Genomic DNA, 14,064 nt, shown 5'->3' on the forward strand with positions numbered 1-14,064 from the left:
TCACCGTGTAGCCCGCTCTGGGCAGCTCTCCCCCCTCCCTCCGCCCCCATGCTTTTATCTCTCTCACTCTCTGTGTGTGAAGCCCCGGACTCTGTCATTTGCAGATAGCTGTGAGTGTTAGCTGTCAGGGACAGGACTGCAGGGGACCAGAATGACACAGTGAGAAGCATGGGTCAGTGGAGGAGGGGGCTACACAGGCCAGACAGTGATCCTGCAGCAGGACTGGGAAGGGTGTCAGCTGTCAGAGAGACCTGACCAGGCAGTGCTGCACATCAGTCTCCCTCTCTGACTGCTCTATGGCAATGACACCTAGCCCCCCTTCCCTCATGCAATGTAGTAATGAGGAGCAGTTGGCAGGAAAGAAAGCTAAGGGAGAAGAACTGCATGATGGGAAATGTAGTTTCCTGGCCGGCACCATCTTGGACATAAACAGGTCTTCTAGAAAAACTTTTGAACCAGGAACGTCAGCAGCTAGAAAGATGGGTGACGGCTCAAAATACTCAGGGAGACTTGGTAAGTGAGACCAGCTAGGTTTGGGAGCATTTCATTTTTTAGCGCTTGGGGGGAATACCCCTTTAAGTAGGAGCATCTGTTATCCATCTGCTCTACAGGAAATACATTAGCAGTTGTTATTACATCCCCTGAAGTCTGCACCAAGTACTAGTTCCAAGGTTTCAATTTAATTGCTGTCAGAATCTCTTAATATAGTGTTTCTGTAAAGCAGAGTCCAGAAAGAATCCCTAAGGCTGCATCCCCACAGACTCTCCCCCGCCTGGGCTGCCTCTGTAATTAGATGCCGAGAGCGGGGGAACTGTACAGATCTTCACTCCAGCGCGGCTTACATCTGTACAGTTCCCCTGCTCCCAACATAATTACAGATGCTGCCCGGGCGGGGTGATAAGGCCAGGTATTGGGATTTTACCTACTTGCACCATACCTATATGACTACACCTATATAGACTGCCCTCTGAATGAGGAGATGATCAGAGAGTGATCAGAGGGTGACAGAGAGATGTTCTGGATGAAGAAGAGGAATGCTGGAAGCACGTCACTTAGAACAGCTCCTGGAAAGTTATCATTTGTAGGCATAATACCCATGGACCCAGAGATTCTTATCTATAAACAATTTATGGAAAACAAATACATTGTGCTCTTGGATTCATGAAAAAGTATCTTTGCACAGAATGTATTGTTCTACCCTTTTTGACATTTTTGAATAATAATAATGAATACTAATATAGATGCTATTGCGCATGACTGAATATCTAAATCACTAGCACCGCCTCATCTATGCCTTATTAGCATTTGTTAACACCCTATATTTTATCTGTCTATAAAATGTGATTACCATAATAAAACTTGGGCCATTTTATCCAAGCTTATAATCATGATACATTGTCTTATCTGTGTCCGGGATTTATAAGTGACGAGTTGGTAATACTGCAGGTTACAACTCTAGATATATTTAAAAACCATCCTGTACCTGGGTTTTTGACGTTTCTCCATAGAGAGGGGTCAACATCTAAATTTAGACTTATCAGGGGAAGAGTCCGTTACAGACATTCCACGGCCGTGTTCAGTTAGGAACACAGAACATGAGAATGCAGCCTAAGGCTGGGTTCACACTATGTATATTTGAGGCTGTATTTGTGAGGCTGTATAGCAACCAAAACCAGGAGTGGATTGAAAACACAGAAAGGCTCTGTTCACATAATGTTGTAATTGAGTGGATGGCCATCATTTAATGGCAAATATTTGCTGTTATTTTAAAACAACGGCTGTGGTATTGAAATAATGGCCGTTATTTACTGTTATATGGCGGCCATCCACTCAATTTCAACATTGTGTGAACAGATCCTTTCTGTGTTTTCAATCCACTCCTGGTTTTGGTTGCTATGAGGACCTGACATGAGGACCAAATACAGCCTCAAATATACATAGTGTGAACCCAGCCTAAGGGTACAAACCCACTTGACGTATTTGCTGCGTGAATCAGTCTTAAAAATAAGCAGGCAAAACGCAGGTTGGCTTTATACAATTGTTCTGCGTTAAAATACGCAATTGCGTATTTTTGAAGCGTGAAGCTACATGCGTTTTTCGCACAGGTTGTTAACAACTGATGCTTTGCTAACAAGCTTCACGCTTCAAAAATACGCAATTGCGTATTTTAACGCAGAACAATTGTATAAAGCCAACCTGCGTTTTGCCTGCTTATTTTTAAGACTGATTCACGCAGCAAATACGTCAAGTGGGTTTGTACCCTTAGAGTGACAAACTGACCATCTACTGAGCTGCTGTCACTGCTGGATAGAGATCAATAAAAGCATTTTTTTCCCATTAAAAAATGGCCTTTATTCGGGCCATGAACAGTGTCAAGGAGGCAGGGCCTTTGTCACTGCAAGAGTGCTGCTAGCTTGGTTGGCTGTCGGGAGGGACAATATTTTTCAAACTTTGTGTTCCTATAAAACAAAACTAGAAGAGAACCAAATTTAAAAGCACATCTGCCATTCTGTAGAGCTTTTGACATGTTCTATGGACATATCAAAAAATGTTATTGGTTGATGTCTTAATTAGGTGACACGGAAATAATGCGCTAAGTTTTTGGAAATGACAGTGCATGTTTAAGCAGTAGTACACCATTCTTATAACACAAAAACACTTTAAATTAAAGATAGACTCAAAGATTTGCATTGACATTGGAACTTTTACTGAGTCGCTGCATCCAGCCTTCAGTTACAAATAGAAAATGTAGGAATTAGTTGAAGGCACATATTCTAATTAAAACTGTATACATATATATATATTACAGACTTATAAATATGCGTAGAAGACTTGTGTGTGTGTCAGGACACAATCAGTAGAACACACGAGTCATAATAACTTAAATGTAAAATGTGATAGATCACAGGCACTAAAGTGATCTCACTGGGTACACAAAGATAATGTGACAGGATGCACGGGGCAGCAGCTGCTCCTAGCCCCTTTTACTGCCACAGAGGCATGCTTTAAAACTTCCAGAGAAATGTTTTGCAGAACCCCTCCCGGACAGGTAACAGGGGAATAAATACCTGAGATACAATTCGGCATTTAATGAACATAAAGATACTTAAAATAAGGAGGTGAAGCAGTAGAGCTGTGGTGCACACTATTTGGTGTACATAGCAAGGCACTGGTTAAGAGACACTGCATATACATTGATCAGCCATACCATTAAAACTGCTTTCTCACAATAATAGCACCTGCCCAGGGGACAAATGGGCAAATGAACAGTCAGTTTCTGGAGTTAGGGTGGGTTCACACTACAGAATTTTCGCGGATAAACTCCGCAGAATTCCGTCGGCTGTCCGCCGGCTCCATAGACCAATCTATGGGCCGGCGTATTCCGCTAACCGCCGAAAGAAGTGACATGTCACTTCTTTCGGCGGATAGTGGAATGCGCCGGCCCATAGAATGGTGTCTATGGAGTCGGCGGAAAGGCGCGCGGACAGCCGACGGAATTCCACGGAGTTTATCCGCGAGAATTCCGTAGTGTGAACCCACCCTTACTGTGTTAGAAGCAGAAAAAAAAGCATAAGGAACCAAAATATTTAGACTGATAGACAATTGGTTCAGATATGCAGTGGATAACAAAGGTAGGTCCATCAAGACTGATTTGCTAGATGAGCTCCTGTACCACACATTGCTGAAAAAAGTTTTGGCTGTATTTTGAGCTATTGTACAAACAAAAAAAAAGGCTGAGAAATCTTTGTGCCTTTTTTCTATTTTGCGGCAAAAATTTTTTTTTGTCAAGTTCAAACCTAATACAGGACTATACATAATACAGGCACAATGCTACCTTTAATATGGCACTACGGTGTGGCATTATGTTTTCTTAATACGCAAACAAGGTTGCTCTTAACACTAGCCATGACCCTTTACCCCTCGGGGCACCGATACAGCCACCCACCTGCTCTTTTAATGCCCTCTAATGAATACATAAGCCACCCTTATGCAGTTACAGCTGCTGCAGACCAGAGTGGCATTTTAAAAAGAAGCATGTGCCTCTGTGTACGGTCCTCTATTAGGATGCCCTAACCTGCTGCTTCCCTTTAAGATAAAAGTAAAAGATGGGAACTAAGGGATGTTTTCCCTTCGAGACTTTTTTTAAAGCCCAAAACTGAGTGGGAACATAACCTTAGAGGTCTTGTTAAAGGGGAACTCCGGATAAGAAAAACTTGTTTTCCATTAAAAGTTATATAGATGTGCCTATATATTGTATGACCATATCTGTACGCTTCTGCCATCACTTCCTGATAGAAATCTAGGAAGTGAAGAAAATGGCCTCTGTGCCAATTCACATTGTCTCTGTCACTGTTCCTTCTGCTCTCCCACCTTAGGAGACAAATATTCCATGCTTCTGTCTCACATTATGTGTGTTTGCTGATGATGCAGACAGGAGGCAGAGTGTGATGTCACAGGAGGCTTGGCTGGATCCCCCAATCCCCTGAGTGATTCACCATCTCTCACTAGCCAGAAGCAGCTGCAGCACTAATTTTACTGACTGTAATGGGTGGAACACTGTGATGATCAGCTGAGGGAAAGCATTGCATTCTGGGAACTGCTCAACCAGGAAGGACAGAAACACAATACAGAACAACCCCCCCCCCCCCCCAAAAAAAAAAACAAATGGATTTTTGGTAGTTTCAAAACTGGGACAGATAGGTATGTAATGCTATATGCTTCTGCAGAAGTTTTTTTAAACCTCTACCTGGAGTTCCCCTTTAAGTCCAGGCCCCAATGAGTCAGTGCTTTTCTTGTGGCACAAGGGCCTACATAATAATAGGCAGCTGGTTTAATGTTATGGCAGACCAGTATAATGTTTGCTTTAGTGGTAGTTACAATATGGTAATGCTTTCTTCCACTGCTTTAACCTTTGGCTGACATGTAGGTGTCAGGATCAAGAGGTGCAACAAGTTAATAGAAGCCCTCTGCCCGATGCAAGGGTAACAAAAATGCATGCCAGGAGCATAGTAAGTTAACTGGATAGTGGGTTATTCAGAAAGGGGAAGAGCAGAATTTATTATTTAAAGGAAACATATTCAAGGTCATGGGAGAAGGCAGCGTGTCAAAAATGTCAGCATACACAGCACCTGCTGATGCATCCCCACTGGGGTTGTGAAATGCGAGCCATTAATGGCAAATAAAAGGCAAGGATAGAATTCATTTTAACTATTTTGTTTGTATAAAGAAACTATTTTGTTCATCCCTCTATGAAAGAAATGTAATGATTTAACTATAGTGCAGGCTAAGTATTTGTCCCCAGCCTCAACATATTTACCAATACATTCAATAACTTAATGTTCAATTGCAACGTAAAAGAAAACTAAATAGTGACATGACTAGCAAAACTACAAGGAGTAGCTGACTACAATTTTATAATTTCACCAAAACAAGTTGGCTTTATCTATTATTCCTAGCGGGATCCCCCAACAAACACAAGGGAGGACATGCTGTGAAAAAAAACAAAAAAACAGGGATGACAGGGAGGTTATTATTTCTTGTAAGCAACAGAGGTAAGATGTGTGTATTATATGCATCTGGCCGTTATTAGGTGTCATTCTGTTAGCATTGTCTATATTGTGTATTGTACTGCTATTGACTTGAAGTGCTGCAGCTGTCCCTTTTTACATTTCTGGTGGAATGGCCAAAAGCAGAAGTTCACACACTAAAAAGGGAACTGGGAAAACACCAAAGTTCCAAAGTGATAAACTTAAATATGTGGTAAAAAAAAATAAATGTCTTTGGCATAAAACTTAACAGTGTCTGCCTCTGTTGGGCAAACGGTACCCAGCCTGAGACATACAGATATGGATATAAATATTTATATACAAACATACCCTGAGCAGACACCCAGGCCCCATCTAACCAGAGAGAGGTGGTTGTGGGGCAGCAAATAGTGCAAAGATTAGCAAGGGTTAAAATAACAATTAAAAGATCAGTCTTCTCCCACCCTTTCTCCACATATGCATTATACTGATCACACATGCTATTGCTCTGCAAAAGGCCTGTTTAGCCAGCAGTGTATGAAGCTCGGCAGAGGAGACGATAAAGTGCTGTGCGCCGTGAGAAGACAGCTCATGAACACAGAAGAACCTATGTACACTGGGAACATGAATTCCAAAGCCTACCCTAAGCCAGCGAAACATGTGAGCACAGAAACACACAGTGTTGTTGCGCTCCCGGTGTGAATTCTACACATTACTTGTCCCACAAAATAGGGACAGACTGCAGTTTACAGCACCTGATGCATCAGCCAGTTAGAAAAAGAATGGAAACATGTTAGTTACTAAATTGAGATGTCAAAAGAAGCATCTGCATGACACTTGGTCCTCTGAAAATGAAGAATTGTGTACTACTTTGCTTTGGCCTATGAGACTTCCGGTAGGTTGTCATATTTCTGAAAAAGTTTTGTAATGAAGCCAGTTGGTAAAGTCCAAACTCTGCTATCATGGCTTCTCCAACAAACCATGCTGGGAAGCAGAGCTGCTGGTCTGACACCACTGGGCAACCTTTAGTTGTCAGCCTGTACCCCAGAAGTTGGGTTGTTCTCCCCCATACTGGATGACACTCTGGCGATCTGCAGACGATGGCTCTTTTGCTTTTTGTAGCATCTCCTCGATGATCTCTTTGACATTAACAGATTCACTGAGAACAATGTCATTTGAAAGAATACTCCCAAGAGTTTCAGAGAAAGGATACCCATGCTGTTCCTGTGTGGTTGGTGGTGGACTGTAGGTCAAGTCCAAAATGTCTGGGTCTAAAAAGGAGGATGACTGAAAAAGAGGTAAAGAAAAGTCCAAAGAAAGGGGTACAGAAGGTACAGGAGGCAAAGACTGACGTTGGGCATTCTGACGAGACTCCTCATGTTTGCGTTTTACACTTAGATCCATCTGCTTGAGTTCCTCTTGTACTTTATACACACACACCTCCGGAATTTTTATGCCTGTAAAGTAGGGGACACACACACATTCATACAATTGTAAAGTTACAGCAGTTACTATAACGGATGGGATGTATGGTAGGCTTTCGATGTCAGCTACTTACCCACTTGCTTGTGTTTATCCTTGGTTTTTAAACGCACAATTTGTAGGTAGCTACTGCTTGTAATGTCAGAAATCACAGATGCCATGCGACTCCAGACTCTGAGCAGCGATCCACACAACATGTAGTAATGTCGAAGACGTAGACCTTGTATGCACTCCTTTCCTTGATGTACAGTTTTACAATTCCCATTCCTTAAAAAAAATTAAAATGTGAGTCACTAACATTGATATCAAACTGAAAGTTATTTTCCAGAGGGCCAGCAACTGCAATAGGTAAAATGTATAATGCGTAGTTTAAAACCTGAATCTGCAGCTGACTTTTTTATATTTGTAAAAACTATTTGTTAACACTTCATTCGTTTCTCTTTCAAAACCAGAATTTTATACATACAAAACATCCTTGTGCCTCTAATGCTGCTTCACTGTGAAGGCAGCCAGATGTTTTTTTTTCAGGTTAGAATCTGGATACGTCACATACCCAGCTCTTTCAGCTGCAATGTCACGGCGCGGCTGAGCAATTGCCCACTCAGTTACTGATTGGCTGAACAGGCAATCAATCACCCGGGTACGTGACGTTACTACTGGAAGAGCTACAGGGGGCTAGCGGCCGTCCACAGAACCTGGACAGGGACAAGTAAAAATACTATGTTTATTATTGCCCCCCCCCCCCCCCCTCTACTGTTTTTTATTTTCACGGGACTTCTCCTATAAAGTAAAAGTCAGGTGAAAATTTTTATTAAAGTATTCTATTTCCCCCAAAAAGTTATACAAGTCACCAATATACACTTATTAAGGGAAATGCTTACAAAGAGTTTTTTTCCCTGCACTTACTACTGCAATCACTTCCTGGATACCATGGTGATGTCACGACCAGACTTCCATAGCTGTGCTGCTGTGGCTGCTGGAGAGGATGATGGCAGGGGGACACTGAGGGACACAGGGCACTGAAAGGGACACTGAGCATCCCCCTGCCATCATCCTCTCCAGCAGCCACAGCCCGCACAGCTCTGGGAGTCGGGTCGTGACATCACCATGTTATCCAGGAAGTGAAGCCTTGATGCAGTAGTAAGTGCAGGGAAAAAAATCACTTTATAAGCATTTCCTGGAATAAGTGTATTTTGGTGATTTGTTTAACTTTTGGGGGGGCAACAATTTTTTTGCCAGACTTCTCTTTCTCCTCTCTTCAGACTTAAAGGGGTACTCCGGGCTAGGGCTATTTTTAGTGTATTGCCGGGGAGGGGGTGGATATGGACGCCATCATTCACTTACGTCCCTGGTTCCAGTGCCGGGTCCCGGATCGCGCCACTCCGCTTTTCCGTCCCACTGCCGCTTCCTGGTCTGAGCTGCAGCTTGAGACGTGACGTCTCAAGGCCGCTCAGCCATTCAGCGGTCATAGCAGGGTCCTGCCTCGGCAGCTGAATGGCTGAGTTGCCTTGAGACGTCACGTCTCAAGCTGCAGCTCAGACGACGAAACGGCAGCGGGACAGGAGAACACAGGGCGGTGCGATCCGGGACCCAACGCTGGCACTGAGGAGGTAAGTGACTGATGGCGTCCACCCACTCCCCGGCCATACACTAAAAAATAGCCCGGAGTACCCCTTTAAGAGTCTAGGAGGAGCTAAATAAACATGGAATTTATCTTACCACATGGTATGGGAGCAGTTTGTTAAAGAGAATTCATATTGACGTTCCCAGTGCTGCTGAGCCTCCTCTGCAGATACCTGTAAGATATAAATCAGTCAATCATCAGTTGCATTGCTGGAGAAAAACTTTATGACAGGTTAATAGCAGACCCTGAAAACACCCTGGCATTAAGCCCACCATCAAGTTTTATCTAAGTTTTTTCTTATTTTTTTTTATTAACTAAACCCAGATAATTTGCCGCTTTGGGAGTTCGATTTAATTCTATGGGTGGTTTGGAAAACGTGTAGAATAAGTCAGTTGTTTTCATAATCCCATCACTACTATTTTTTGCAACCCCTCTAGAAAAGGAAAAAAGTCAGGAAAGCTAATAGTTGATCTTTATTAAACAATTTTAACAATATATAGGTAAAAGAAATACTGTTTAAGAGATGGCCAGTATGTACTAAACAGTTTCTAATGTTGTGTAGGACATGGTAGTTGAAATGTACTGTTTACAATGTACAAGATAGAACGTTGACAGAAATAAAATTAGAACGTGTTGCCACAATTTTATCAGGTTAATTACATACTGTGATACTACTGGGGTACAGAAACACCTGAAATTGTGTTGACGTGTTTTGAGAAATGTTTTTTCATACAGTTCTTCTAGTTGTAGGGTTGCAAAAATACAGTAATATCTGTAATGAATTACATACCTTATAATACTTGCTCAGCAAGCTATCCAGCGTTTCTGGTTGGCTTTGTTTGCCAATGTTGGGTTTGTACAGGTTATAATACTTCCCTTGTTTATGTTCAGCCAAGACTGCTGAGTACATGTCGCCTCGTACCTGGAGATAAAAAGGTATAAATAAATCCTAGCTTAAAGTAGTCACAGTCTGAAAATTCTACACACATCCACACACCTTATATGAACGGTAGAAGCCTTCATTTAGACCTTGAAGATGCTCAGATTTTTCCAGAGCCATTTCCCAACTCATACCACGATCCACACTGATCTGTTAAATTAAAAAGTTGAAATCACAGGGTCAGTATGGCATTCAATGGTCTTTTAATGCAGTAAAGAAAACATGTTAAGAAAGGCAAATAAGGGAGATATCATGGACAAAAGATCAAAGGGAACAAAAACTTCACAGTGCCAAATTCATTACCTTATAAAATACCACTTGTCCATCCTGAGGATGCCCTGGAGTCAAGTAAGTTTGCTTACTTTCCTGATATATCTCGTCCACTCCAGGAGCTAGATCTGGGGCATTGAAATGTGAAGGAAAAACAATTAGTAAAATTAATATTCACATGTATTAACCCCTTAAGGATCAGGCTTATTTTAATTTTGCATTTTCATTTTTTACATACCCTGTGCAGCAAGAACATAAATAAACATTCCTGATTGTGAAGGGGGTTTAATGTGCGCAGGGCTGTTTCAATGCGACTTGCCCTGTACATATTACTGTCCCCAGACCCAGGAATGACAGGCAGCCACCATGATAAAACAGAAAAAAATACTTTGGGAGCGGCAAGTCTCTGTCAGGAAAAAATTCTGGATACACTTAAAAACCAAAACTAAGACATTTACACTTGGTGAGTGGCGAACCTCTACCACTCACTACAGTACAACGCCCAGTATTAGCTTGTAGTCAGTTCAGTCGGGATCGCTACACCCTCCGGATCCTTGGAACAGTCTCCGGTATGAATATGTAGAGAAAAAAGCAATAGAAAGCTAGAAAAATGGGGAGCGATCTCTTTTCCTTAATACCGACTCTAAAGCATGGAATATTGCATGTAATTCTACTCACTTCTCGGAGGGGAGATGGACCTAAAACCCCCCCGTCGCCCAGAACAATGATATCACTCATTGGTTTGGCTTCTCTGGAGAACAGTTTCCATACTCAGACCAGGGCTCTCTGCTGTGAATGCTGATATCACTCCTAGGTTTGACTTCTCTGGAGAACAGTTTCTATGCTCTAATACTGTCCAACGCGTGTCGGAACCTCAAATTCCTTCGTCAGGGACAATAATACATCTACAACCACCATATACTTATACCAATATCTTATTGGGATATTGGTATAAGTATATAGTGGTTGTAGATTTATTATTGTCCCTGACGAAGGAATTTGAGGTTTCGACACGCATTAGACAGTATAAAGCTTTTTTTTATTATATATAACTCACAGTAATCATTCCAAGTGTGGTACAGACGGCTTCAGTAAGATTGACACGGTAAGAATTTTGGAGCTTTGATTTATATATATAAGATTATGTTAAATAAAGAGGATATCTTAAAAAGGAAAAAAAAAAAAAAAAAAGATTGACACGGGAGTCGGCTTCCACCGAGCACTGGGTGTGTACCAACTTCACAGCAGAGAGCCCTGGTCTGAGTATTAAAGCATAGAAACTGTTCTCCAGAGAAGTCAAACCTAGGAGTGATATCAGCATTTACAGCAGAGAGCCCTGGTCTGAGTATGGAAACTGTTCTCCAGAGAAGCCAAATCAAGGAGTGATATCAGTGTTCCGGGCGACGGGGGGGGAATAGGTCCATCTCCCCTCCGAGAAGTGAGTAGAATTATATGCAATATTCCATGCTTTAGAGTCGGTATCGCTCCCCATTTTTCTGGCTTTCTATTGCTTTTTTCTCTACAGGCAGCCACCATCACACACTGCGATCGTAGCATTCAAGTTAGTCAGTGACAAGACAAAGACTGGTCACTGACTGATCGTGACCCCCGCAGTCCCAATCACTTGTACCGACAAGCAGGGGGAAACTTACCTACGTCCTGTTGGATCAGCGATCTGTGGATAGAGTCTGCTCTCAGGCAGACTATGTACAGATCACAGATAATACTGATAAATGCTATGCTATTGCATAGCATTGATCAGTATATGCAATCAGAGCATTGCATTTAGAAGTCCCCTATGGGACTTATATATGCAATACAAAATGTGTATAAAAAAAAAAAAAAAAAAAAAAAAAAGGAGTTTTAAAAAACAATACCGAATAAAAAATGCCCCAATAAAGATTTATATTACCCACTTTCCCATTATTATATAAAAAAAACAACATATTACATATCGTATTGTGTGGAATTATCCAATCTATTAAAATATAACAATATTGTTCCTGCACAGTGAACAGTGTAAATGAAAAGCCAAAAAAACCCCACCAAATTTGCTGATTTTTTTTTTTAACCCTGTTTTTATTGAAATTTTTCAACAGCATCAAAAGGGAAGGGGAACAGAAAGGAAAGGGGAACGTCAAAGGTAATATAGGAGTACGATCCAATGAACATAGTGTCAACAAATAAAACAAAAATATGATAGCATATTTTTTTCCCATAAAAAGCATATTATAATGGATCATTTAACATGACAACTCAGGGGGCGGGGGTGGGGGGTGGCTCTGGGCACCCGGAGGAAAGGAGGAGGAGCAGCATCTCGGGGAAGGAGATGAGGTCAGCAGTGAGACTTTATGTCAATGAAAATCAAATGGGTCTCTACCACTAATGTTCTGTTCTAAATACCATGTTGTATTGCGGAAGCATTGCTTCAGTCTGTCTCTTACATGCAGTGGGATGAGAGGGAGGAATTTAGACCATGTAAGGTAGAAATGTTGGACCTTCTTTTCTTTGAGTAAAGAGGCCTGTACCCAGTCCATACGGAAGAGATGAACTAGTTTCTCAAGAAGGAGCCTTCTTGTCAGTGGAGAGGGTTCTATTCAGCAATGGAGAATGGACTTCCTTGCTGCAGCAGAGACATAAAATAGCAATTGTTTGTCGTTGGCCGATCGTATTGGGGGTTCTTCTGTAGTAATGCCGAATATACACCAAAGGGGAGTGAGGGAGTAGGGAAGTCCAAGACAGGTGGTGACAAATGTAACAACCACCTTCCAAAAAGCCTGTATAGATGGGCATGCCCATAAACCATGAAAGAGGTCAGCGTGTGGGGCCTTGCACTTCAGGCAGGAGTGGTCTGTTGTGTTTCCAATAAGGAATCCCCTATGGGGAGAACATAGGCTCTATGGGTAATTTTATAATCCATTTCCCAATAGAAGGCAGAAGGTAAGTATTTTGCTGCAGTGCATAAGGCTTTTAAGATATCGTCCACCGTGAGGTCATCTATCACTATGGTCCAGAATGATATTCCTATGGTGGTGGTGGTGGAGTAATCATATTTGCGGGTCAGCCACACATAATAGGTTTCTATTTGCTTAGGGTTTAATTGCTTGGAAGGTGTCAAAGCCAGGAAAGGGTCATCCCAGTCAACACCAGACATGTTTCAAACCACCTTAACAATGTAACTATAACTTTGGAGATAATAGAAGGGATGGGGACCCACAATCTCGTTGCGCAGGCGGAGCTCATTGAAGGAGTGTGGTCGTTTCTGGGCCTTGTCTACTAGATGTGCCAGACGTGATATCCCGTTTGCATGCCATCTATAGAATATATGCAAGGAGGTGCCATTTTGGAAGGTAGGGTTATGCGTTAGTGTCAATAATAGGGAGTAATGAGGGCTTAAGAAGAGTATACGCCTACTTTTAGTCCAGGCTTTCCAAGTGGTGTGCAGAAGGGGGTTACGTTTGACATCTAGGGGTAGTATAGAGTGGGGGAGGTATAAGAGGTTGACTAGAGATATGTTTGGCGTGAACTGTTGGTCATCTGTATATCTGTACATCAGTATCTGTATATACTGAAGAGCCAGTTATCCAGTCACCCACCACCCATAGCTGTGTCACCAGACTATAGAGAGATCGGGAAAGTTAATTCCTCCATTTGATTTATGTTGTTGTAAGATGTGAAGTCCTATTCTTGGTCTACGGTTATTCCAGATAAATCTGCGGAAAAGATTCTTTAGGAATTTTATGTCCTTGGGGCGGGGTATCAGTGGCAGGGACTGGAATATATAGAGCAGTTTGGGAATATCACTAATTTTAAGAGATTTGCTCTCCCCAGAAAGGAGAGGGTAAAGTGTGTCCAGGCGCTCAGTTGGGATTCTAAATATTTCTAAAAAAGGAATTATATTGTATTTGTACAGTTGGGACGGGTGTCTGGTAATTGACACTCCTAGATAAGGGAGCACCGTGGTGTTAGATGCCCAGGAGGGCCTTGCTGGTCCCTTTAGCATAAGGGCTTCAGATTTATTAGTGTCGATTATAAAACCAGAGAGTGAACCATAGGAGTGAATATCAGAGAGTATATTGTCTAGAGATGTGTGAGGATCAGAAATAAAGAGCAGTATATCATCTGCGAAGGCTGACAATTTAAGACAGGAGGTGCCGATGTTTAAACCCTGATATGGCGTATTGCGAGTAAGATGCTGTAGCAAGGGGTCTATAGACAAATTA

General features: G+C 42.0%; 1 protein-coding gene across 5 annotated transcripts in view; it reads right to left on the reverse strand.

Annotated features, from left to right (window-relative positions):
- Nucleotides 1–3,441: 3,441 nt before the first annotated feature.
- Nucleotides 3,442–14,064, reverse strand: part of SBNO2 (strawberry notch homolog 2) — a 79,423-nt gene continuing 68,800 nt past the window's right edge. For all 5 annotated transcript variants that reach the window (XM_069962404.1, XM_069962402.1, XM_069962403.1 and 2 more), the window contains 6 exons: nucleotides 9,875–9,969; nucleotides 9,629–9,721; nucleotides 9,422–9,553; nucleotides 8,727–8,803; nucleotides 7,084–7,274; nucleotides 3,442–6,982 (listed from right to left, as the gene is read on the reverse strand). In XM_069962404.1, the coding sequence (XP_069818505.1) occupies nucleotides 6,558–6,982; nucleotides 7,084–7,274; nucleotides 8,727–8,803; nucleotides 9,422–9,553; nucleotides 9,629–9,721; nucleotides 9,875–9,969 (1,013 nt within the window). In that variant the 3' untranslated portion in view covers nucleotides 3,442–6,557. The remainder of the gene's footprint in view (nucleotides 6,983–7,083; nucleotides 7,275–8,726; nucleotides 8,804–9,421; nucleotides 9,554–9,628; nucleotides 9,722–9,874; nucleotides 9,970–14,064) is intronic.

The sequence above is a fragment of the Dendropsophus ebraccatus genome, chromosome 3 (assembly GCF_027789765.1).
Source record: "Dendropsophus ebraccatus isolate aDenEbr1 chromosome 3, aDenEbr1.pat, whole genome shotgun sequence".
In the NCBI taxonomy this organism is placed as follows: Eukaryota; Metazoa; Chordata; class Amphibia; order Anura; family Hylidae; genus Dendropsophus; species Dendropsophus ebraccatus.